The sequence below is a fragment of the Phoenix dactylifera genome, chromosome 2 (genome assembly GCF_051530095.1).
Source record: "Phoenix dactylifera cultivar Ajwa chromosome 2, Ajwa_hap1_PhDact_Kaust_v1.1, whole genome shotgun sequence".
Lineage (NCBI taxonomy): Eukaryota > Viridiplantae > Streptophyta > Magnoliopsida > Arecales > Arecaceae > Phoenix > Phoenix dactylifera.
This window is the reverse complement of record NC_143191.1, coordinates 6,287,181-6,314,178: the sequence shown is the minus strand read 5'-3', so window position 1 is coordinate 6,314,178 and position 26,998 is coordinate 6,287,181. Positions and strand designations below refer to the sequence as shown.

The window sequence follows — 26,998 nt, the reverse complement described above, 5'->3', positions numbered from 1 at the left end:
AATTAGTTCATTAGTCAGTCAAGGAAAATTTGAATGGACACGACTTCCAAGTAATACTTTTTTTCAAATAATTAGAGTATTTTTCTTGTTGCTTGATTAAATAATTCTCTTTTGCGAAAAAAAGGGTTAACATAATCGTGAGCAATTCAAGAATCACTTATAAGTTACGAGTTAGTGGTTATCGCTTCCATGTTCTACGACTATGGATGATTTTATGATAATAGATACTGCATCTCAATGACGTAAAATTTGACTAGCTAGCCAACCTTACATATTTTAAAAAATACTACTATTCTTACCAAATGTTTGAGAGAATAATTTCAACCGGAGGGGCAATTATAAAATTTTGTTAAGTGAATGCATAGTTTACATCTGTGTGCTTATCACGCCAAGGAAAAATTCCTACAAGCTGGTTGATCTTTATCCAAATAGATTTTAAAATTTTGATTAAGAAATAGAGTTTGATTTCTTCTGAAGGGCGGTGATGGGATCCCTCCAGCTGGATCTACGTTAGCCAGGAACGCCGACGCCGTTTACTTTATCAAAGCCGACGTCTCGGTGCGGGGATAAGCTTATCCGTCTCTCACCGTTCTTTTGAGCTTTGACTTTCAACAAAAAGCAAGTAAGGCAAGTGAAAAAATAATATATCACGTGGTTTCCGTGGTCCAACTTGGAGACTGGTATTTGCATTGGGCGGACGCCAAATGCGATGACGTGCATCCAACCATCTTCCAATTGGATTAAAATACCGTGTCAATCCCTATCATATTAGGTGGCATTTCACTCAAATTAATAGCATAATAGTTGTTCTCCTCGGAACATAACATATGCACAATAGTACAAAGGATATATATATATAAAAAATAAAGCAGTAAACTGGATGGCGACTTATATGGCAGATCATTCTGATAGTATTATTTGGATGAATTATTCATTTACTTTTTATTCCTTCTTGTGATATAATGATGTATTCGAACTAAATAGATTTAAAATATCTCTATTATAAGCCGCACACGCAAAAAAAAAAAAAAAAAATTGCTTCCTAACACCACCATATTCCTTCAATAGCTATGTTACAGAGATTGGTAGGAGATATGAAATCATATGGATGATAGGCAGAAACAAATAGAGTGACAAGGTGGAGCATTTCTCATATATTTTTGGATATTTTTTTTTCTTTTTTTTTTTCTTTTCATTTGTTCGAAGAGAAGGGGAATGACCCCCAAATAGAACCATAACATCTACTGAAAGTAATATGATTAGATTTGTTAGGAAGGCTGCTAGTGGTTCAGTCTTGGGGTTTAGGGTGAACCTAACCGGGGTAAGTCCTACTTTGAGTTGGACCGGGGTTTAAGCAGGTAGAGATTTATCTATGCCTGAAATTTATCTAAAGCCAGCTGAAATTTTTTAACTCAAGCTGGAAGAATGAACAACAATTCATAAACCTATCTATTAGCACACCTAACTGTTCTTAGGGTAAAAATGTGAAATATGATTCGCATACACTTTATTTAATTCATTTTATCTAGTAACCATACTATATGTATGAGTAAACTTTTTTTTAATTCAATTTATCTAAAATATATAGCTACGACTGATTAATTTGTTTCCTTGCAGGTCAAAAATAAAAATAACAAATCACACTAATTCAGTATTTGTTTTACTTTAACTAACATAAGTTAGAATCCACCTTGGCCTAGAAGTACATCGAGACTAATAAATCAGTATAGTCTAATGGCAAGAACAGTTTTGCATCTACAAAGTACAAAATGGCATACTACAAAAAATATATACTAATATGCAAATTTAAAGTCAAATAAAAACTATACTAGAAAACTCAGGATTTTCCTAATATGACATCTTGTGATAGGTTTATATAACATTTTTAACATCTATTTCAATATTTTTGGAGGAATTGAGTCTATTTGCCCGCCAATTCTGACCTTGTCCAAGTCGTAGATTAAATACCAACTTACAGGCCTATTGGTTTTCAGGAAAGAAATACTGATTCGAGCTGGAAGGTATTGATTTGATAGGCCTCATGCTTAATGGGTTGCCCATTCTATGAATCCAGCAGCAAATTCAGTTCAATCCTGCTATGTTACCTAAATAGGTCCTGAGTGTAGCCTTTTCCATTTTGGACTTCTGAATTGCTTTCACAAGTGATTTTTGATCCTCACTTCAAGTAGAACAATTTTATTAGCAATATCTAGAAAACACTTATAGTTGATGAAACTTTATAATCTCAATCCTCCTTTTACAATTTTATTAGCAATATCTAGAAAACACTTATAGTTGATGAAACTTTATAATCTCAATCCTCCTTTTCTCGCCCCCCCCCCCCCCCCCCAAAAAAAAAAGAAAGAAAAAAAAAATCCCTCAATCTTGCATCCAATGAATGCAACATCAGGGGACAACAGTTGCGTCCATCCTTTGCTCCGAGATATCTAGGCAATGGTGAGGGATGGAGGGGCTTTTCAGGTCAAACATGTCTTCCGTGAAGCTAATGAGGCCGCAAACTGGGTGGCTGCTTATGTAGTCAGTCACTCGGATAGTACCTTATGGGATGGAGATGAAGAATTTTCCCTGTCACTTCGAAGTATTTTGTTTTTTATTTTTATTGGGTGCATCTATATGATCCATCTGTCTTAACAAAAATAAAAACAAAAAAAAATAAAAAGTAGGCCCATGTCCAGTTTACTTGGACTAAAAGTAGTCGTCTCGGATAAGATGGGTGGCCAGAAGGGCCATGGCCCATGCTTGTCATGTCCAATTATCATCACGAGAATTAAAGCAAGCCATTACAGCATAGCGTTGGGCAATAATTATAGCGTGTCTATAACGCGTCATAAGTGGCCCATGCACAAGTCTGCTGTCGTGAGTGACACGGATTCTTGCGCATTTAACACGATCTAAAAATCAAAACACCACTAGTCCAAATTGTGTCTTATTCTCTCTACAATTTGAAACCTACCTTTCGTCCTAACCACATATGTTGCATAACTGATATATTACATTTAATGACATGTTCTTTACCAAGATTTCAAATAACAGTATTACTCCATTATAATCTCTTCCAATTGAATCTGATAACAATGATTATAATAACCATTATTTGTCCCATAATGATTAATTAAAATTTTTAGTACTAAAATAATAATGATTATAATGACTACTATATATAATGGTTGCATAATGAGAAGTATCGAACGATAATTCAGAATAATGACATCATTTTCTAAAACACTATATACTTAAGTAAAAAAACTATTATTTTCATGTTGTACAAACTTTTTGGTGAGAAAATTGGTTAAAATAGAATTTAAAAATTACTTTTTCTATTAAAAAAATGTACAAATTAAAGCTTGTTTGGCATTATTTTTATTTTTAAAATAACATCATATAAGTCGAGACAAACAACATGTTTGGTGCTCTTATTTTTATTTTAAAAATTATATTAATTATTTTAAAAAAAATGAGGGTTAGAAATTCTAATTTTATTATTTTCCAAAATAAGAAACTCTTTTTTGACTATCATCATAAACATCTCCTCTATTGCTACTGCCGCCTCTGGCTACCATCACTACTATCTTATCCACCATATTACAATCGCTGCCATCGCCACCCTCGTCACTCTACCACATCGTTACCGCTTCTACTGCCACACCATCATCACTATCGATCTCAACCATATTGCCAATACTTTTGCCACCATCGTCAACCACTAATATTGTCATCATTGTTGCCACCTCTGCCACACCATTGCCACCATCACCACTTCTTTCACACCACTATATCTTAGTCACCAGCACTACTGGCGCTGTCCCACTCGCCATCACATATTTATATTTTTAAAAATAACTCATCATACAAACATGTTCATATTTTTTAAATTTAAAAATAAAATAAAAATGTCTTTCTATTTTTTAAAATGTAAAAATAAATGTGATGCTAACCGAGACTTAAATGGCAATTATTGTTTTTGGTATAATATACCATCATAACACTAAATAATTCATTGGGGCAATTGCAAACTTTTCTCTATTATTGTAGATACAATATTGAGAGGAGACCAAAAAGATTTTAATGGTGGTTACAATACTATATTGGATGTTATTCCAAACCTTTTCGTGCACCTAGGAATCTAAGCTATATTGTCTAATGGACATAGTGAACACATTAAGAGCCATATTGCTTTATCATAGTATCAAGCTGATTATAGCAGCAGACTTCGGAAATTAATACGGCTTTATCTACCTTCTGCCTTGTCTGATTTTATTAACCATAATGTCTCTACGTTTGCTGCGGTCGTAACATTATAAATTTCTCCTGCTATGCTTCTCATAAGAACCTGCCTGATCTATTTATCTACGGAGTATTTTCTACATATTCTCATGGGTTGCTTAGAATTATCTTGAAATCCTTCCAAGTTTTTTTTTCTTTTTTAGGACGGGTGGATAAAATCAAAAAATAGTATACCTCGGAGTGCCGGGGCAACTCTCCATCTCTAGCCTACAGGGTACTGCCGGAGTGACAGCTACATAAGCAGCCACCCAATCCACAGCCCCATTGGCTTTGGGGTATACATATTTGGCCTAGAAGGCCCCTCCATCCCTCACCATAGCTCAAATGTCCTGGAGCAATGGGTGGTCACAACCATTACACCTTGAACCCTCCCTGGATCCAACTGATAACGGTGGCTGAGTCACCCTCCAGGATGATGGACCTGGTCTATAACACGCACTAGGCATGGTGAAGACCCGCCCAAGCAGCCTTCAGCTCCGCACTCGGAGCCAGAGTGTCAAATAGCTGACTGCCCCCAGCAGCCACAATCCAGACAGACGAGTTCCGAATAACAAAATCCGCACCGCCCCCCGTGCCACTGTCCAAGACTGACCCATAAAAGTTAATCTTGAGAAAACTCGGGGGTGGAGGCTCCTAGGTAAAAAATACTGTATGAGATGCTGCCGAAGCAGAGTAGGAACCCAGATGTTCCGAGCTGTCAAGATCCCTCCAACAGGGATGGTGTGACATAGCCCTGCCACTTGCACGCAGGCACTCTCCACCACAAGTCTCGGCGACATACGCCATTCGCCAAAGATTCAAGCATTTCTGGCCAACTAGATCTGGTAGGATGTATAAATTGCTCGAACCGCTTCCTAACGAAGCACCGGGGACTCCGAGCCTCGACGCTTGGCCTGTAAGAACTGGTCCTACGGCTCTACACTTTCTACAGGACCCCTGCCAGATGCCAAGTCATCCTAGCCCATGTACATTGAAACAAGGCATGGTCTACCGTCTCGTCCACACCACAAACCCCACGCTCCAATGGAATCTTAATCCTCGTCCTTCAAGAATAGCTCCTGGGGAAAGACGATCCCAGAGCACTTTTCAGACGGAGCCTTGCAAGTTCTTCAGGAAGTATCTTTAGCAACTGTGCAAGGCACTATGATTCTTTGAGCTGTGCTTATGTTATCTTGTTTTCAGGCTATCAGGAAATTTGCTACGACTTACAGCTATTTGGAGTCTATGGCTTTTGAATTCTATGAGCCAGTTTTCTTCCCTATTGCTTTTAGCATGGTGTTTTTCTTACTGTTTGATATGCTGATTATAGTTATACATTCTTTAATGTCGATGTTTATCTATCTTTTTATCCGCATGTATGGGTAATCTTAATATGTAACTCTCGGACTTTGTAATCTTATTTGTTTTAGAATCAAGCTAAATGCTTCTTCTTGCTAGTGATGTAGCTGGCTATGCTTATGTCAGAGCTATGTGAGTAGCTGATTTATCAAAAAAGAAGAAGAAGTAGAAGAAAAAGAAGAAGAAGGAGAGAGAGAGAGAGAGAGAGAGAGAGAGAGGAGTGAAGTTTAGCGGTGAGAGTGAGGTTTTGGTGCCTCACAAGGCACCCTTTTAAGAGTGAAAGCAAGAGCCGAGCACGGCTCTTGGCACATAACCTTTTTTTTTAATATAAAATTTTTTCCTCCTTCTAATTTTTATATTTTTTGTATTTTTTTATTTTAATTAATATTTGTTATAGATCTTGGATGGTGATACTTTTGATCAACATCGAAAAGCATGTCACTCTAAAAGCTATTACATAATAATACTTAACAAAATTATTAATTTGCATTATATTTTATTTATGAATTTATACTTTTATATTTTATTTTTTCAAATAAATTTATTATTATAAATATTTATTTAATTTATTTGTATTATAATTTTTTAACCACGTTAAATACTCTTAGTGTGGTTAATTTGTTTCACTCGAGCCTTCATTCATGGGACTTAGAGTTTCCCATGCCGTAGCCTTGACGTCTCAACTTATGTGGTGCTTTATAAATATCATTGTTTTAATACAAATATACTTCAATTAGTTCAACTTTAAAGGGAAAAAAAAAATTAAAGAAGCCTGCATTTATCATACCATAAGATCATTACAACAGAAACTGCCTAAGTCTTGGTCCATGGAATTTGATCCTCTGTCATGTTAATTATAGCATCGTTATACAAATGCCCCCCTCCTTAACAAAAGCAATCTCATATAAGCTACACTTTCACTCAAGGGAGAGAAATAACATGAGCACACCATCTAAACTCCAAAGATAAAGGTATATTCGTCAAATGATATGATTAAACTTGGCTATGATTTCCTTCCCATGTATCATTACGACGAACCATGATTTAACATAGTCCTTACAGTTTGTCTTCATTTGAAGGCCTTTCCATGCACGTTCAAACCCCTGATAAGCGTTTTCCCCAGGTGCTAGAGTGTCTAACATTAGTAACTCTTCCATCATCATCTCCATCGAATTAATATTGGTTGCTCTCTCACACCATTGCACATAAAAAGAACGACATGCATAGACACGAAGCCCATCATACATATCGCCATGCAGGTGTAGAATGGGCGAGGCCCATCATAATAGCAGGCTACAACAGCTCGCATTGAAACCCATGCATCCTTCCTTCCTAATCTTTTGCAGGATAAACCTAGTCTTGTAAGAAAAACTCTAATCTATTAAATAATACCATAGGATAAGAAGCATTATGATAGAAAGCTAAATTGAATCAAAGACCAGTCTGATAGGAAGCTGAACTTAACTACTCTTAACTATTAGCCAGGTGTGATCTTCTTCTCATCATATTGCTTCCTGCTTCATCTACTTTTTTTCAATGGCTGTTGCTTATTTCTCTCCCTTCGCATTATACATTCCATTTCTATCTTCTTTGACTCTCATATATATACTTCTTTCATATATTCAATAAATTGAGTGGCTCAGCTTTCCTTCTCTCAAAATAAATAATATCGTAGGATGTGTCAACGATTGGTGCAGCGTTGAAGTAGTTTAAGTTAGGAGGCAGACAACGCATACGTAAGCGCGTGGCATGCATGGATCTAACTCGGGCATCGAGCGCCAGGAGCACATGACACGCCATTCGACGTAGATTGGGAGTATAAAACAGACCATGCATCAATTTATCACATTCATTCCCTAAATTTTCAGCCCGGCAAGAATTTTTCTAAGGGGGAGCTTCCAAGGTGCGATCATACATTCAAGCCACTCCTTCAAGCTACAAATGCAGCCCACCCGTGCATATGGAACAGCAATCCAAGTCAAATTAAGTGACCCCAAAAAATTGGTAATGAAAAGGTTAACAATACATAACAAATTTGATATTTTTAATAGATAGCTCATATATGCATATATACATACATGCATGCATACATATAAGCAAAATCCATTCGGGATCTAGCCAAGATCAGCCAGCAGCTAAATGCGACGAGATCGATGCTTGAGTGAGAAAGATTGAATAGGAAAAACGGATACCGACTCAGATTTGATGAAGTGGTGAAGTATCTTGACAACACGACTGTCTTGGCAATAGGAAGGGGACACGAGGGAGCCAAGATCTTGGTGGGTGGTCTTGGCAACCGGCCAGGCCTTAGCTCGAGCCTCGCCGGCCACCCTGCCGAGGTTTCAAGCACTGAAATATATTTTTACCATATTTGGTTAAAAATTACCCTAGAAAATAGCACTGAAAAAAAGATTACTATATTTGGTTATAGATAATCTTATATGGCAACATTGCTAAATTTCCAACAATAATTTCGAATAAACAATTCATGTAATGATATTTTTTGTTCAAACCATTTATTATCCATTTTTAGCCCGCTTGCATGAAGGGTGACAATATTGACCATATCGAATATTGAAATATATTACATAAGTTGGTAAATATTTTTAAATTAAGTATACATATGTCAAAAAATATAATTCTTATTATGAATAAATTTTAATATTTCTAATTTCTTATTAAGTAAATATAGTTGAACACAACTATAACGTTAATTGATCCTTAAAAGCCGAAACCACAATCATTCTCTTTATTCTACGACCCCTGGAACAGAAACTTAATTTCGAAAAAAAATTAAATCATTATATAAGAAATTTAAAAATTTGGATTTAGTATAATAATGTGACAATATTAAAAGGGACCATTTTTGGGTTTCAATGAAAAAAAGTGGTAGCACCCCAATGGTATTTATTTTATCTTCTCTCTCAATAAAATACACATGATACTTACCATTTATCATCCTCATTTCGTACCAAATATAATAATCTGATATAGAATTTATTTTCCCATGCTAGATTACACCCAACCAAATGAATCCTAAATTGATAAGAAAATGAAAGTCTTACTTGGATACCAAATTTGGTGTTAGTAAGGAGTTCTATAAGATTCCTTAACACGTACAAGATCAAAGTAGTACAGCAAAAGACCATCTTAAAGCAAAACTAGAAGAAAAATGGTAAACCAAAAGTTAAATAAAACTAGACTAGAAAATTAGAAGCAATTAACTAAAGGCTAATAGATTAAGAACTTAAACCTAATTTATGGTTATTTAGAAGGCCCACACCTCTTCTTCCCAGGCAGACCTTTAAACTTGTACCTCCTATTTTTATAAGCCCTTGGTAAGAGAACTCTGGTCCCTCACCAAAGCCTTCTCTCCGACTATAACCTCATTCCATGGAGCCACAAGCAACCTCTCACCATTCAAGAATTTGAGAAGAATCTCAAGAGAAAATTTTATCGATACTTTTATTGATTCTTAAAAATACACAAAGGGTATTTATAGAAGAGATCACCTAAAACCAGTATGCTTTTCCTTCTTATAGAATACAAATTTTTGAAAAACTAAAGATACAAATATCAAATGAATAGTGAAAAATAGTTTTCAAACTCCTACTAAACTCTAGTTCATTTAGCATGAATTTCTAAGAGAAAGACATGTAAAAATTCGGACAAAAATAAAAGAAAAATTATCCTTTAAGTAATGGCATGTAGAAACCATAAAAAACGGGCCGAGATAAAGCTGGTTGCCATTTGAAATGAATTAAATACCCATTTCAGTTCAACATTTCCTTCTTGGAGGTGGAAATTAATTAATTTCCTGGTGTTTCATATTCCGTCTGAAAATCAACACACTTTCCGGATATCAACTCACTTAATATTGCTGCTTTGCATGCATTGCGGCCAGCCATTCTCTCGGTAAACAAAAAAAACGAAAAAAAAAAGGCTACAAGAAGAATGCTTGACCTTACTGCTCTGATACCCAAACGGTATTATAGTATTATAATTATCACATACTGTTGTCTATCCACTCAAAAAAAAAAAAAACTTCATTGTCTTGGATCATGGACCTTCTCTTGGATCTTTCCCATGTGTTTACTAATTATTGAAATCTCCAAAGTCCACAGTCTTGAGGTCGACCGCAGCCAAGTGTCGATCGTTAAGAGAGTCAAAACATTGAGAATGACTAAATAATACCAAATAATAGAAGTTTGGAGTAGCAGGTTACACCTTGGAAATAAAACTAGTATCCTACAACAGCTATCCACAGTGATTTGAAAGAGGTGCAAATGTGTGGCGTCATATTTTCTTTTTCTGTAAAAAAAATAACATCCATAATTTAATTGTTACATTGTCGTATCAGTCATTATGTAATGAAAACAATGTTTGCTATTCATCATTTGCACCATTTACTAGATAAAATAGTAGTGTTAAGATTTAAAATTTGTGGCAGCGGTCATAATTGTTTATTTAATCATTAGTTAGAATATGGTTTTATTCGACCAATAATAATTTCGGAATATAAGATGTTAATTTTTCATTATAATTGCTTTTTCTAGTACATAATGGTAAATGGCAACTGTTATAACTATTTTAAATTGAAAAAAAAATTCTTCCTTGGCAAATTATATGGCAAATAACTGGTCAACTATGGTTTCAGCAGAGGTATGATATAACAATATGACTACAGCATTGTTGAAGCCTATTGGTTAGAATGTACAAGTTGGGTCAAAACAAAACTTAACAGTTGAAATGAATACAAAGTACAATTAAGGAACCCTATACTATACTTGAACCTAGACTTAAAATTCCCAGGGTTTTGGATTGCATATGTTGGAAGTTGATCCAACTATCACTCATTGTGCTTCATAAATTTTGTACACATTTTCAGTAAATATAAAATAGCTCGTTGTTTTAATTTTTCAAGCAAAAAGTATATTTTGGCTGGTTATTTCGCTAAACATGCTTGTGTAAGTTATCAAGTAAATGAACTTAATCCACAAATATTAATTCATGTTCTCTTTGTATGCAGAACTGACCTTGTTTTGTAACTCCCATGAGTGGGTCCATGTACTGGATTGATTAGAACAACATCTAAATGGAAAATGAATATTGAATCTGACTTCAGAATAGAGCAGGCTGAACTCGAGTTTAAGTTAGTCCTGGAACAAATTATCCACCTGCTTATGAAGTGGAACTATTGTTGCATTAGAATTTAACAAGGTTCTTGAGCTGGGATGAGGCATCTATCTCCATACAAAGCTTGTTTAGGGGAAACAATATGAAGAAAACAAATGTAACAGTGGCTAGGTAAAGTAGGACGACTTACCCATGCAAAGAACCATTCTTGAGTAGGTAGTGGTGGACCCTTTACAAGAATTGGTAAGCCCCACCATTGCCCGTGCTACGTAGCATGAACAAAACTACAAAACATGAGATGGCCCACGATGGCGTTAAAACTTCAAAGACAAAACCAACCCCATGAGATAACAAACTACTCTCTCTATCTCTCCCTTTCTCTTCTCTAGCTCTCTCTGATATAGGATGCTATAGAAGTCGCAACCCATTGTGAGCACAATGGCGATGTCACCCACTTAACCTCGGGTCCACACCATGTCACTTCACCGTAAGCATTGCTCATCACCAAGTTAGTCACGTTTCATTCATAAAGAAGTCAAATTATTGGGAGAGTGGAGAAGATCTTACACCAAGGCAGCAACTTGCCAAGAAAATGTGGCATTTTATTCTATTGTTTTATGACATGATCAGTATACATCTTTCCACACCATAGTTCGTTTTATGCAACTCTTTTGTTCATTCTCCTTCTTACTCTAGCTCTCTCATTCATAGATATGCAACACCAAGTGAAAGAACAATTAACAAGAAGGATATATCACTCCCTTAAGACCAATAGAAAGCTTCCAAACTTGAGTAATCCATTGTGCTCCAATCATTAACGACAAGGTTTTGATGAAGACTCATACTGTCTTCCAGCTGCAACGACCCAAACCCTTGATAATTAGCCGCTTCGCATGTTAAATTTGGAATGATCGGACAACTTGATGAGAAGAAGCTGCTGACGCCTTCGGTCGGGAACGCCGGCGACTCGCATCCACTTGGATCCACAGGCAAGTTGTGCTCTCCAATGGATTGCTGGTTTCCATGAGCCAATGGTGCTTCAGCAACTGGCTCACTTGCACTTTGGCATCCCATAAGTCTATGCTGATGAGGTAATTGGACAGGCGTTTGCTGATTCCAATTGGTGTCACTCTGCCCTCCACTCGAGTCGAAAGGCTCATCGATCCCCCGGGGCAATTCAGGCACGGCAAGGCCAGGTTCCACCTCAGGATGCTGGTTCAAGAACTTGGCGTACAGCGAGGCAAGATCAATTGTAGAGCCATCAGTAGCGGTCGATGCATCCATTGATTGGAGCGAGCTGCTTGAATTCCCCACCATGCCATCCAACGCAAGGTCCGGGCGAATCTGGCCCGACAGCCGGCGGCCATAGCTCAAGTCTGAAGCGGCGACCGTCGACAGCCTGACCGACTTCCCCCTGCGATTCTTGCGGCACCCACCGCCCACCGGAACATTGCGAAGGGAGCCACCCTTAGTCCAATACCGCCGGCAGCCCTTGCAGAAGTACCGGGGCTGGCTAAGGCTATAGTTGTTGTAGTAGCAAAACTTGGTGTTGGAGGAGTCGCACCGGGGGCAATTCGGCGCAACCTCGACGTTGGGCTTCCACCGCCGGTCGACCGTCACCGGCCGGGTAGGGCATGGGAGTATATCGTCCCACGACGACCACATTAAGAGGCCAATCTCCAATCCAATTAATGGATGGAGGAAGAACTAAGAGGAGCTTAATTTGGAAGTAGAGATAGAGAGGAGAGGGGGAGGAGAAGGGGGGGGAAGGGAGGGGTTTTATTTGCAGCCAATAGGCTGCAAGTCAGTAAGTGAGTGCATGTGCATGCAAGTTTGTACCCAGGTTTGGTCTCAGTTAAGACAAAGGATGTGATTTGTTTATAAGCTAAATAGCTGTGGACGGTGTACTCCGTAGGCGGGTAGGCCGTGTCCCTGTTTAGGACAGTTGTCGTGGTATGATTGGTTAACCTACAAGAGTCTACTTCCCGGGGGAAGAAGAAGGGGAAGCAAGTGCCTTGCTGCTGCCGCCAGGAAATTAATACACTCCTCATGATCAAAGGAAGCATTGGGTTTTTGATCATGGAGAAACGAGAGCTCCACATACACCTAGGTGAAGTGAACCATATATATATATATATATATATATATATATATATATATATATATATATATATATATATATATGCAAGGAAAGAGGACTTCCGGACTGGGCTTATCTCAATAAAAAGGTCCAACTAAGCTTAACTTTGGGTAAATCAATTACAAGTCAAGTTTGCATTGAATGGAATTTTGTAAAGAATTGGCCAGAAAGTGAGCATCCCAAGGGCTAATGAAATGGAAATGTTATATTACACACCATAGGATCACCCAAGAGCATCCCAATACAAAATATTTCTAGATTATTAGCAATAATATATTTACAATATATTTCTGGATTTACTTTTTTTTTTGTACAACTGCTGATATGTAGCTTTTCTTGAGAGGAATGAAGGGAAATCCACCCGGTGTTATAATTAACCATGCCTAAACATAGAGAGACGTTGCCATCCAACATTCCAAACTTGAAATCTAAGACTGGTAGGTAGGCAAATGACTATACGGCTATTAGTGCAATGAACCAATTGACCGTGTGTAACTTCTAAAATTGATTCTAATTTTAAATAATAATATTTTTAAGAGAGAATTCTTGCCATTCATGAGAGATGGTGTAATTCAAAAAGCGCGACATAGGCGGGTCATACCTTATCAACAAGCAATTAAATAAATAAGAGAACGTCTAACCCTATATATCAAACTCATTTCTTGATTTAGTTTTCGAGTAATTATTTTCTATACTGTATATATTATGTAGTCCTGCACGACGGTAATTATAACCGGTCGTTTTTTTCGGATTCTATTTATCAAGCATTGTATCTTAGTATACTGTTATATCAACCAATGGATGAATTAGTGACACGCATGGTCATATATTGCATATATAAAATAATTTTTTTATTTTAATGTACTCTTTACTGTCATTTATTTTCCAGTGATGGTATACCGTACAAATTATAACGTTGTACGAGCAAAATTTTTTTCTCCCTGGTCAAGCCAAGAAGGGCCAGCGAAGGAGACATAATGGCGATACCAGCATGAACCAGAAGAAGCCCACTGTTTCAGTTGGAGTACATCCGATCACGTGTTTTTGCACTGCCATGTTTGATCACAGAAGGCCGTACGATTCTGGACGTCCAATTAATGCACCACCTTCTATAGGACACAACCAAGAGAAGCACTCTGGGCCACACGACTGCTGGTGGTCCACCGGATCGTAAGGTCACCACTGGGTAAAGTGGGGGCCACGTGAGAGCTGCCGTCAATACGGTTTACGACCCAGACAGAGACGCGTGGCATGTTTATAATGGTGGATAAGAAAGGCGAGAACAGGTCACGTGCGACGTGACGGGGACTCAGAAATGTGATGTTGCCGTGTGCTGAACACTGATCGCGTCATCTTGGCCGGTCGGATCGACTCACGCAGGGTGAATTCAGGAAGGCAATGATTGATATTTTCTTCTTCTCCTCCTCCTTTCTTCTTTTTAATACGAAAACGAATACATCCAATCAAATCAAAAAATAAAAAATTTTAAAATACTCCAAACATTTCTCCTCCTTCGATCCATAAGATACTTTCTAAATAACTCGCTACATATACTGCCATCCAGTCGGCTATCTCATTAGCTACATATGATTGCTTTCGGATTAGTATTTTACCATCTGATCCAGAGTTATCATTTAGAGAAAAAATATTATATAGAGAAAAAAATATTATACACCTATAATTTTCTTCTAACTTAGTAGAGAATTTAATTTTTCTATTTAATAATTAATGAAAAAAATTTGTATTCATGTAGTATTAAAAATAAGAGGAGCCTTTTGAGCTTCCTTTCATGTGAATTTTTTTTTTTAGATGAGCATGGTAGGATTAGTTTGTTTGTTCGTACGTTTTGTTGTATATTCTTATAAATGGCAAAAACCAAAGTTAAAATTTTTTTCTATCCTCTTCCTTATTATTAGATTTCCCACGTATGACTTACCATCTTATTGCAAATACAAGATTCTATTGCTTGAGTTCTTTCGCACTTGTACTAATATATTTGTGTGATACCATTAAGTTCTTTCCAATTCTATTGGTGGAATGTTTGATCATCATTTGATTTTCTTTTCATGCAAAATATTTTATTTTCTTTCTTTCTCTTAGTCTAATGGCCATTCTAGCGTGATCTTGAATTTTCTTAGTCGACAGTAAGTCATTGAATTTGCTATTACATTCACTTTTTGTTTACTAACGACCAATCTTATGAAACACAACCTAGATGCAGACCCTTTTGTCATCTTAATCATGAATCAGTGGCTCAATATTTGTTGGGCATGATTTTAACTAATGGCATAATGAATAAGCAAATTGATAAAAATAAATACTAATACTGATACTAATAATAATATCATTATATATATGTAGCACATATATCATAAAATGTGGTATAAAAAGGTATATAAATTAATAGATCCCACCAAAGATATCTTATAGTTACTTATTTCCAATTGAACTCAAAACCAACAAGTTTTTCAATAAATTATATTTTTCTAAATATGAAATAAATGATGCATATTTCAACTTAAATAACTAGCAAGTGTGTGTTGAACAGATATAGTAAATATCACAATCATCATATATCACTAAGATGCCAAGTATAGGAGTTGGAATGGGACTAACAACAAAGAGAGTTGGGAATATGGGATTGAACTCTACTTTTAAAATGCAAATAGAAAAGAATGTAACTTATCCTAAATAATATTTTTTAGCACTTTTAAAGTGGTTGATTTTGTTAGTTGGGAAATCATGTCAAATAGTTAGACTAGTTTAGGGATTTGTGATTGACCTGATCTATGTAGAAGAATTAGCCCATCTAGGTTTTTAAAACATTGATAATGATCCAATAAAAAATTCCAGATGAGCAACAACGAGCTTTGTATTAATATATTATTTTTATGCAGGATTTTTTTCACTATTAAATTGTTTCTCTATCACAAGGTTATTAGTAGAAATGATTTAAAGATATTTTATTTAATGGAAAAACTATTGACTTTTGACTTAGATGATTATATAATGTTGAAATTTTTAAGTCTGCTTAGAAGTAAGGAACTCAGATCTTGGACTAGGACCTCTTGCTTTTGAATTGAATCCTTTCAAAATCATAGTTTTGTTGCACACTTTACTACCAAAATTCTTTATCAATAGATCAGTGGTTCACCTCAAATACAAACAAAATAAAAAATTAGTATTTCAATCACCTTGAAAAAACAAAAATTAGCATTCCATATGGTAAGACCGGTTATGTGCATCTTTGCTAGTTTTTCCTATCAATCACACTTTCTACTTAGAATTGCCTAATGTTAAAATATTGCACTCTGAACATTACCTTTTTCTTTTTCTCTCTAGAGGAGATTAACCCAAAATTTCTGTTTTGCATTCATATTTTTACATTAACTAGGTTTTTTTTTATAGTAATCACACTCCTCTAGTAAGAAGATCTTCTTCATTGTGGTGCATCTCTATCTATTTGACCTTGGATGATTTACATTAGATGGTTCTCCTCCCTTCCAAAAAAATCACACTACAAAAAAAAATCTTTTCCGGCATTTTTTAGAGCCTATACCGACGCTTATAAGCCTCGGTAATTTTTGCACTGATACTTTTAAAAGCATCGTAAAAGTACCGTGTAGGTGGAGGTGAAAACTTTTTCTGCCACCGCTTTTAAGGGCCTGTATATTGTAATTGTGGGGAAGGCCCTCGTTTTTGAAGGCTTGCTTTGGTGTCCAGCAGCTTGATCCTATGTTCCTCTAGTTCTATTTTACTAATACAGCACAATTCATTTAGAAAAAAAAAAAAAAAGTATATATGAACAAGAACTTGCACAAGGTTTAGCTGTACTAATTAAATATAACTAGCTAAGAAATCAAATTGCTTGATCCTATACTAAGCACAACAAAGTCACTTAAAATATATACTTGCTAATTAAAATATAGCTTGTACTGAAGGGCAGGATGGTTAGCTGAAGGCATTGTTTGGTGGATGGACCCGAACTATAAGCCCAAATTTGGGCTTTGACCATGTGAGCTCAGACTTGAGATGCAAAGAATGGAGGCATGCTTGGGTTGGAAGCCAAGGTTGTTCATGAATGCCAAGGAGAAGACTTCACCACCAATGCCTCCTGGATTCATAAATTGGTAGTGTACCAAGGTGGGAGGGGCCCTCAAGGTCCGTATCCTGCCATCATTGCTCACATGGGGTTAGTCTCCCAAGGCTGCACCAGCCATCAGGATGATAAGATATTGTGTACATTTGGCCAGAAGTTTTGTGCTCCTTCGTTTTTGGCTTCCCTCTTGCTGAGTGAATAGTGTTTTCTGGTTTTAGTTATGCTTCTTTTTTAGGTGGGGATCATCAATATCTACTGTCCCAAACAAACCACAGAACCTATCATGATTCAGCATAGACTTGGTAGGCAATTCAGTGTCATTCATGGCGTTCTATGTAGTGCAGTTTGGTATGGTTTGGCCAAGACCAGCTTGTACTGCTGTAATGGCCTATGGGTTCTATATTGGTCCCACTTCTGAAGCCAGAATTATTCCAATATGATGGTAATGTTGAAATATACAATAGCTCCCTCGTCTTTCTCGCATATGTCACATGATTTTAACTACTTTCGTTTGTACCAACGTTGCAACAATCTAGGATCTCATCCAAAAAACTATCCAAAAAATATTATTTGAGTTTTTTGGCCTTGTAGAGATATCCAATATCTATCTAATACATAACCGATGCGGAACTAAATAGACGTTCGTATGGGCCCTCACATACTCTCCTGTTTTAGACATTGCGTCCTCGCCTGGCTATAAGAGTCCAACTCTTTTCAAATCAAATCACAAGTACCATAAGTCTAATCACAAATATCATGATCAGCTCGTGTTAATTCAAATGGGCTCATACTGTAGTATCCCTCAATCCACATAGATTATGGACCGCATTCTCTCTGATACTAATTGTAACAACCAAAGACCTTATCCAAAAAGGCCAATCAGAAAATATTATTTAGGTTCTTTGGCTCTGTATAAGTAATCAAGATTTACCTAGTGCATAGTCGATGTGGAACTAAATATATGTGTGCATAGATCCTCACACCTATAGATTTGTTCGCAAGTATTCTAATAAAAAGATATTTTGTGAGTAGCATTTCAAGTTGTTATGGTTGAGGGCAATATTTAAAAGTAAATCTAATAGACTTATAAATGACTAACTAGCCTGATAGACCATCTAAATCGAGGATCTAATGTTAACATAATTCACAACAAAAGATGAAAATAAAAAAAAAATATCTATGTTTTGCTGATATTTAACCTAAACAACAAGTGGGTGTCAAAATGGATGATTTTACAAGAATAATAACATATTTTTTATAATTTATTTATTAAAACTTATTGAAATTAAATCTATCTATATTTTAAAACGTGTAGATCATGATCAAGAAAAATGAATGTAGATTTTTGACTTATATGCCCCACAATGTAGTTTGGCATATCAGGGCTTTTGATACAATCTATTTTTGTATCAGCTGGAAGTATAAGTTAAAAATCACCAAAGCATATAATCATTTCTCTCTACACACACAAACATATATAATGTGATCATCAAATTGATTGACCTATTGACCTATAATTAATTGTGGAGTTGATAATTTTATTAATCAAAGATCTAATATTGAGTGTGAAGTCTATATAACAATTATTCATAGTTTCAAAAGATATTGATATCAGCTTTAACTTACATCCTCCTCATTTTTTCATAGTTAGTATATCAACTGATGGAATCTCCCCCGATTGAATTGGAAAGCATAATTACATTTATTTTAAGATCAGGATCATATTATTTCATTTTAAATTTCTTGAAAGCATAGTTAATCATAAGGTATAACTCATAATTGAACTCGTCGACTTTTATTTTTTTTAAAAGAAAACGAAGTCTAGACTGATGGAGCCACCTTCATGAAAGCTTCTGATTAAGTCCTTCTCCGTTCATAGGCATTAGTTCTTTTTTAAGACAAGAACATATGCCATGATCTGTTTATGTTAGAGAGTTAATTTCATAACTCAAAACAAACTAGTGTAATGAGTCACTAATCTAGACAATTTGGAGTGTGACAATTCACTCCTATGGGCGATTTCCACCCCAGAAAACCATACACAAGCGCATGCAAAGGACTCTGCTATGGGCCACTGGTGTTAAATTCCATGTGACACAAAGTAAGTTGCCTCCTCTTTTTGTAACAGAACGTGGCTTGAATGAGAGCCAATGGCAAAGTAATGTGACGAAACTTAGCAACTATACATGTATTTCGAAACCATGGCCAACCCTAAATAGTTGGGATAAGGCTCGATAGTTACAATTATGGTTATGTATTTCAAGCCATGCCAACTATGCCACCCTTCTGCGATCATAGATGATAAATCATGGTCATCCATCTCATCAATTATGGCGATCAGTTGCAATTGACTTATTAATTGCAAAAAAAAAAAAATTGATTATTTTCTCATAACTCGAAAGATGAAGAGAACCCTTAGAAATCATCTCTTTTACTACATAAGCATCCAAACAGATGAATGACACTAGGAATTACAACCTTTCATACGTTGAATTGGTCTTGGTGTTGCCTTAAAGCCAGTAGGCCTTTCTTTCTTCTAAACTTTGTCTACTTTTCACACCGAAGCAGATCAAATATTTGGACTAATCTAGCTCATCAACGTTGGAAGGCTGTTGGAAGAAACAGGGGAAGCTTGAAAGAAGATTTGAAGACTTTATTGATTGATTTCTTTCTTACATGATATGTCCTATTTATAACATTACATTGACGGAATAACCGACTAATAGATATGATAACAGATTAACTAAAAGCAGGAAAACGGTTGAAGTAGTTATTCACAGTTCTTGAAGTTCTTGGAGTGAAGTGTATCCAAGTGAAGTGTATCCGGAATACAGGAAGATGAGAAGAGAAGCAGAGTTAAGTTTGGTCCTCAATATTGTGTAGCATCTGAGTAATTCGGAGCGCTGTTGTCGAATCAAGACCAGATGTTGGTTCATCTAGAAAAAGAAGTGAAGGATCGAGTAGGATTTCATTTGCAATACAGAATCTTGCTCTCCCACCACCAGAAATTCCTCTCACTAGAGCTCTCCCTATCATCATATCTTGGCAACTGCAGTAGAAACAATATTCTCATTCTCATAATGGCATATAGAGCATATCATGGTCTTTTTTTGTTGAACAAGAAAACACCATCTCTGATAGAATATGCTAAATGTATTTGGATACTTATGGCAGACAAAAGTACATATAAATATTACATGCCATCTGTATCTACAATGTTTTGGGGTTTAATCCCTAGCAATGGTAGAGAGAGGCTGGGATTTACTTCAGCATGTTTGGCCTGCCTACCTACAGCTTATTAATTCCATACCATCCTTATAGAAGTGTAAAGCAATTGCATCCAGATGAGCTAATAGTTAAATCATATGCATCTGTTACAGCATCTGAAAACAAAGGAAAATAAAATGACAAGACCAATCACTAGAGAAAACAGATATAAAACTGCTTGAAGGCATTTTTTTCTTTTACGAGAAATGGTGAAAGTCCCACTCATCCTACAATTACCTAGGTCTAGATTTTTAGAGACACACTTCCAAAGAATTGAAACCAGAACCTCAAATTAAATGTCTGTTTCATGCATTTTAAGATCCTAGCACTGATGCTAGTTTTTAACATATATTAAAAGGAAGTATGATGCATTAAACACTATCTAAAGCCAAGGTGGGAGGGAAACAAAGTGATTGAATAGAGGTGTCTTGTATGTATGACAATCATTCTCTTGAAAAGGGCAAAAAGGTGTTATGATACAGATTTGCTAGTTGTAAATATCTTAACTGATAATTGTAACCGAAAGCACTTACTTTAGCATCCAACATTATACTTTGAAGCCCCAGAAAAGATATTAGTACCATAAGACTTTAGTAGTTGTTATAGTTACATGTACTAACTAATTTGGTTCCTTGTATGCAAAGGTTAAACACTTGCTACTTGAGGGCCTATAATCCTTGTTTGTGAAATGTACTATGAAAGCTCCTCTATTATGTATTTTTTTCTTGTGGCCGACAAAAAGCCAGCATAACGTCGATCAATTGATAACATTTGTAAATGGCTATTCCTTTTCCATTTCTCAAACCCTCCCTCTGAAATTGACACAATGGAGTTACCCAACTGCAAAGATATGTAAACCTTTGGTATTCACAGGATCGAGACAACAAACCAACTGATCCTTTTCTTATGCACAATCATTTTTGTATGATTGGTACTGTGATCTTTAACACATAAATCATATTTTCCCAAACATATATTGCCAAGTATTAAGGACTGGTTCTGATGGTTAAAGAAGTCACCTTTCTAGTCCAAGTACAGAGATGACATCCATAGCCCTTTCTTCCTTCTGCTGTTTTGTTAATTTTTTCAGACGACGGAGAAGAGCAGCATATGTCAAGGTTTCTCTCACTGTTAGGTGTGGAAAAACAACATCATCTTGTAGCACAAAACCGATCCTGTGCATCACCAAAAATTTATTATGAGGTGCCAAACTATCTATGGTAACTCATCATTTTTTCCTTAAAAATTATCAAAACTGGTGTAAGTTAAGGATTAACATTGTAACGATTGATGAATGTATGTGTTTAATTATATGACTAACCATTGTCACACCTTTGTTTGAGCCATTTGGAGTATGGTTGGTCATTGTAAGTGATGCTGCCACCATGACCCTTTATGTTCGCCCTTCCACTGAGCAGGTTCAGCAAAGTTGTTTTGCCACCTTCTGATGGTCCCATGAGAGCCAGTACCTCGCCCCGGAAAACAGAACCAGTGACCCTTCTGAGAATGTACTTTGTGGCAGATGGGCTATTTGCAAGCTTCACCAATATCTTGTATCTCACATCTGAAAATTGTGGGCAGTTGGGGGAGTAATTAATATAGCAGAGGAAACATACAGGTGATCATAACTCGAGAAACTACTCATCATGTGATGTCACCTTTAGGTATATGGGCAAAGTGGGCTCTATCTGCATTGCTTTCCAGATTTCAGGAACCAACCCTTTCTTGGAAGACATAGGTGACTCATTCACTGCATCATCTTTTATTTTGAAAATTATGTTAGAATACATATGGAACCTTGAGTCAAAAGCTGTCTTAGAAAATTGCTTCATGTGATTTTCTTTTATTTTATAGTCTCATTTTAAATTGTCGCTATTTTAGCCTTTCTAAAAACAAGGCTTCCCTTACTTTTCAGACACACGCATACAAAAAAAAAAAAAGAAAAAAAAAAGAAAAAAAAATAAAATCAAAACATATCAGCTGCTGTGCAAGTCCACTTCATGTAAATTAACTTCAAGGCTCATACTGCAAATATAACTTGGAGCTCTTTGGAAACTGCTGCGCAGAAAAGGCAAGCAGTTTTTTGTAATATTAAAGCTTGCTTCTGACTTGTGAAAGAGAGCTGTAGGGATGGTGCATCCCTTCAGTTGGGTGAATGTTGTCTAGTTCTTTACTGCAGGAGCAAGCCATTAAGAATTAGCAAATCCTGGAGAATGGAGAGATTTGTGTTATTAGTGAATTGCTTTAACTTTCATTACATCAGCCATATAAGATTCAGCACATGTGACTAGGGCAACATTTTAGTTGAATCAAATTTCAAGCTTTCAACAAATAATCATTCAGTAACAAGGTTGCTAATGCCAAGAATGCTAATAAGATAGTAAAAATGCTGCTTCAAGGTCCTATAGATATCGAACTTGAAGCTCTTGAAGATGAGAATCATTTAAGGACAGAAAGTGTACAAGCGACCGGATTAAATGGGCCAACGCCAGCAATAGAAGGCCTACAAATGACATGCCCAATTTCCTTTAAGGTTCCAGGACAGTGATGGACTACTCCATCGATACAACTGAGAATCGTGCACTCGTTGCACGTGTCCTACTGAAATTACCTCTTGTTGATTCCACTTTCCTTGTAAAATTATGCTCGCTCTCTCTCTCTCTCCCTCCCTCCCTCTCTCCCTCCCTCCCTAATTTAATACCAGCATCATGTTCATCATATCCTCTTCTACTTATACAGAAATCTGAACTGCAAGACTTCCTCACAGGAGGGATGGCATGGTCTTGAACTGGTCTTGAATTCGAAATGGCTTGGTATGTCTCCTCGAGATTCAGCTACATGTCTTGATTTGAGGACGTTAGCACTAGTTCCTCCATCTTTTCTGCATGTTGTTATATACTAAGTGTAACAACCCAGGATCTCACTAAAAATGCCTAGTCGAATGGTATTATTTAGGTTCCTTAATCCTGTATAAATACCCAAGATCTATCTAGCGAATAACCGATGTGGGACTAAACACACGCCCGCACGGATCCTCATATACTCTCCCCGTTCAAGCGCTGACGTCCTCATCAGGCTAAGGGTTCAAATCTATTCAAATCCAATCACAAACACCACGATCGGCTCATGGTCAGCCCCAATGGATCCGTGCTGTAGTGTCCCCTAGTCCGCATAGGTTATGGGCCGGATCTGCTCTGATATCATTTCTAACAACCTAAGACCTCACCCAAAATGGCTAGCCCGAAGGTAATATTTGGGTTCTTTGATCCTGTATAAATATGCAAGATCTACTCAGCGAATAACCGATGTGGGACTAAACACACTTCTAAGCATGAACAAATGGATGAAATATATCTCTTAGTATTTTTTCTTACATTTTTTTCTTCTGCGTCGATTCTTGCTCTCTCTCTCTCTCTCTCTCACACACACACACACACACACAAATATTGTAAAAAGGTAATAAGTGGCTATGAACTGAAATAGTTCATGGATTGTGCACACATTCACACACAACTGTGGAAAAAGGGAAATAAGTGTGGCCATGAACTCGAACGTTTCTTGGAAGGTGCTTGACAACCATAGCTGCAGGTCAAGTTATGAAGCATTGCATTGCTTTAAAAAAACGAAGAAGAAGAAGAAGAAAGAAAAGAAGTCATGAAGCATTGCTATCTATGCCCTGAATACCAACAAAGTAGCCCAAGTTTTGCAGGGCTCATACTGCCTCCCACACCTCCATCTCCGACACTGGAAAAATCAAGGCTGCATTCTCTGCCGTTCCAACTGTGACTTTCGGTCTCGGGAGCTGCCTAGCTGCCTCTGGTCCACTATCCTCCGTCCACCTGGACATGAAGAAATTGACTAGGGCATGTCTGACCCGCCCTAACTCTAAGGGAGCATATCGCATTCCTCTGCCTTCTAATGATGGTCATCCGGTAGAAGAATCTGGTGTTCCGGTCTCTCTCCTTTATCCACTGAATCCTAAATTTCTATCTCTAGAAGACCTCCTGCTGTCGCAACAAGGAGTGATGTGTGGCAAGCTACTGTCGTAGGGTCACCATGACGGCCTCCAAGAGCTCTCCTCCCCTATCCTTTCTCTTCTGAAGATCAGCAATCGATGCTTTCACCTCCTCCAATCTCCTAAAGATGTTGCCCACTACCTCTCGGTTCCACTGATGAAGCCGCCACTTGGCGAGCTCCAGCCTGCATGAAATCTTCTGCATAAAATCACCTTGCACCGGCATCCTCAACCCTCTCGAAAAATGTCCCAAGCTAGGGGTATGACAGCCACACTTTCTCAAAGTAGAATGGGTTGTGGTGAGTGGAGCGAGAGATTGTGAAAATCAAAAGCGGACAATGATCCGAAGCTATCCGAGGTAAGTGATTGACCTAATAGGAGGGAAACCAGATGGCCCGGTACAAGGTCGCGACGACCCTGTCAAACCGTTTCCATATCCTGGCTTGGCCGGACTGGTTGTTGCACCAGGTAAACCTTAGCCCAGAGAAGCCGAGGTCCACCAGTCCATTCCTCAACATGAAGTCTCGAAAGTTCCTCCTATCCACTGAATCAGTGTAAGTCTGCCTCTCCTCTTCTCACTGGGCTCTAGATACAATTGAAGTCGCCCACCATCACTGTCAAAACATCTTGGGACACCAAGTCGGTGATCTCATTCCAAAGGACTCTTCGTACCCTATAGCCTGTGCTGGCATACACACCACATAAGACCCACGGGGCTTCATCAAGTTCTAAAATAACCATTACAATCTGCTGTGAGTAGTTGCGGAAGACATCCATAGTGGCCACCCCCCGCTTCCACAACACCAAGATGCCCCAGACAGCTGCTGGGACTCCACTACAAAGGACTCCAAATCAGCTGCCATGCGACGCTGCACTCGACATAGACTGTCTCTAGACAATCGTATCTCACATAGAAAACAGATCTTCGGATCATTCCACTAAATGAATCTCCCGAAGGAGGTCATGAAGGATGGCTTAGCCACCCCCTATAGTTCCATGCTAAAATCTTCATGGAGCACCACCCTGATGAGTGGGCCTTGACATTACCCCCCCCCCCCCCCCCCCCCCCCCGAGCCTTAAGGTCCTCCAATCCATCGTGGGCCAGCCTAGCTCATTGGTCTCCTTCATCACCCATGCCCGAAACCACCCTCATCACCGCCGCCTTCACCTATTGCACAACCGTGGGGTGATTCACGGCCAGCACTACCCTGCCCATTGCGGTCCGGTTGCCACTAGATTAGCTATATTATTGTAGATTGCCGGTCACGGACTAGTGCGTGATATTGTGGATAGCCTTACCACGGTAGGAATGTGGTATCATTGATTGCCTCTTGCGGGCGGAAAATGTGACTATGGTTAGTCTAAAGCCAAAAATAGAATGTTGGATATGTGCATGTGAATTTATTTGATAGGTATTGACTTGTTAGTCTAAAGCCACAAATAGAATATTAAATATGCGCATATGAACCTATATAATAGGCATTGACTCTAGACTAGTCTCGTTATTATCGATTGCTTTATTACAAGCTAGAAATATAGCATCATTAATTGCCTCCTCATGGGTTAAAAATATTACACTACTGATTACCCTATCATAGGCAAGAAATATGATCGGAGTTTGTCCAAAGTCGAAAGATAACTATCATTAAATCCGGATCATGCTTATTAAAAAATGACAAATAAGTTATTTGAAATCACTATTGAATAAAATGGTTAATTTGATGTTACATGAGATATCATAGAATGGTTATTTTGATATATAATGCATATATGCATATTTTTTGGTTTATTTAAGTTATGCTGGATTGTTGGCAGGTGATTTTTTGATAATGTATTGATTATTTGTTATTTTTTATATTTAATTATTTGTGGAGGTGTGTGTCTGGAATTCTTACTGAGAAGTTAGCTACTTCTTTTCATAGCTGCAAGATACTTAGCGCTGAGATTTGAGGTTTGCGTGGAAAAAAAAAAAAGTATCTTTGATACTTTGAGACCAAAAAAAAATGTATTTGGATCGTGATATCATAATTATTTATTTTAGAAATGACAAGTTTAAGTAATTTTATTCATCCGGTAGATATTGCATATTTAATAGGGTTATGTCCTATAGAGGTCATGCATCAGCCCGAGTTGCGTTAACAGCTCATTAGATAAATTTTATGTATTAGTAGCTGTTAACCAAATCCTAGCTAATAACTCTTTTAGTTGATAAATTATATATGTTGAATCAATATGTCAATCCTCGGGAAAAGTTAGATACATCAAATTTTGTAGTAATCTGACTTGATGAGCAAAGATGCAACATTATTGTTTCTTGTCTCCTTATCTAACATTCCACCAAATTAAAAGACTTAATAATCCAACAAAATTATAAATTATTGCTGCAAGTTATATTAGCTTCATGGTTGGTGGCCAGTCTACATCTTTGTCAGCTTTTCTCCACTGGCTTTACTCGAATGGAACCAGTTTTTCTCCACTAGCTTTACTCGAATGGAACAAACTTACGTTATATCGTTATCCCACTTATCAAATGGAGCAAACTTACGTTATAATCAGTCAATTTACACGATTCCGTTTACTACACTACACGATGAACTAAGGAGAATATTTTCCGGCAAAAGATATAGCAACAGTCAGTTCAGTGCTTCAAATCCAAGGTAAAAGAATAATGTTCTCTTCTGCTTGTGAGGTTTTCCCT

At 37.2% G+C, this 26,998-nt stretch overlaps 1 protein-coding gene across 1 annotated transcript; it reads right to left on the bottom strand.

The window, feature by feature from the left end:
* Nucleotides 1–11,133: 11,133 nt before the first annotated feature.
* LOC103699652 (uncharacterized) lies at nt 11,134–12,532 on the bottom strand. Its single transcript, XM_008781661.6, has one exon. The coding sequence runs from the start codon at nt 12,442–12,444 to the stop codon at nt 11,542–11,544; it is 903 nt and encodes a 300-aa protein (XP_008779883.4). The 5' UTR covers nt 12,445–12,532; the 3' UTR covers nt 11,134–11,541.
* Between the last annotated feature and the right edge of the window lie 14,466 nt (nt 12,533–26,998).

Excerpts from the sequence above, each read along its gene's own strand:
- LOC103699652 (XM_008781661.6), bottom strand. The coding sequence starts at position 12,444 with ATGTGGTCGTCGTGGGACGATATACTCCCATGCCCTACCCGGCCGGTG.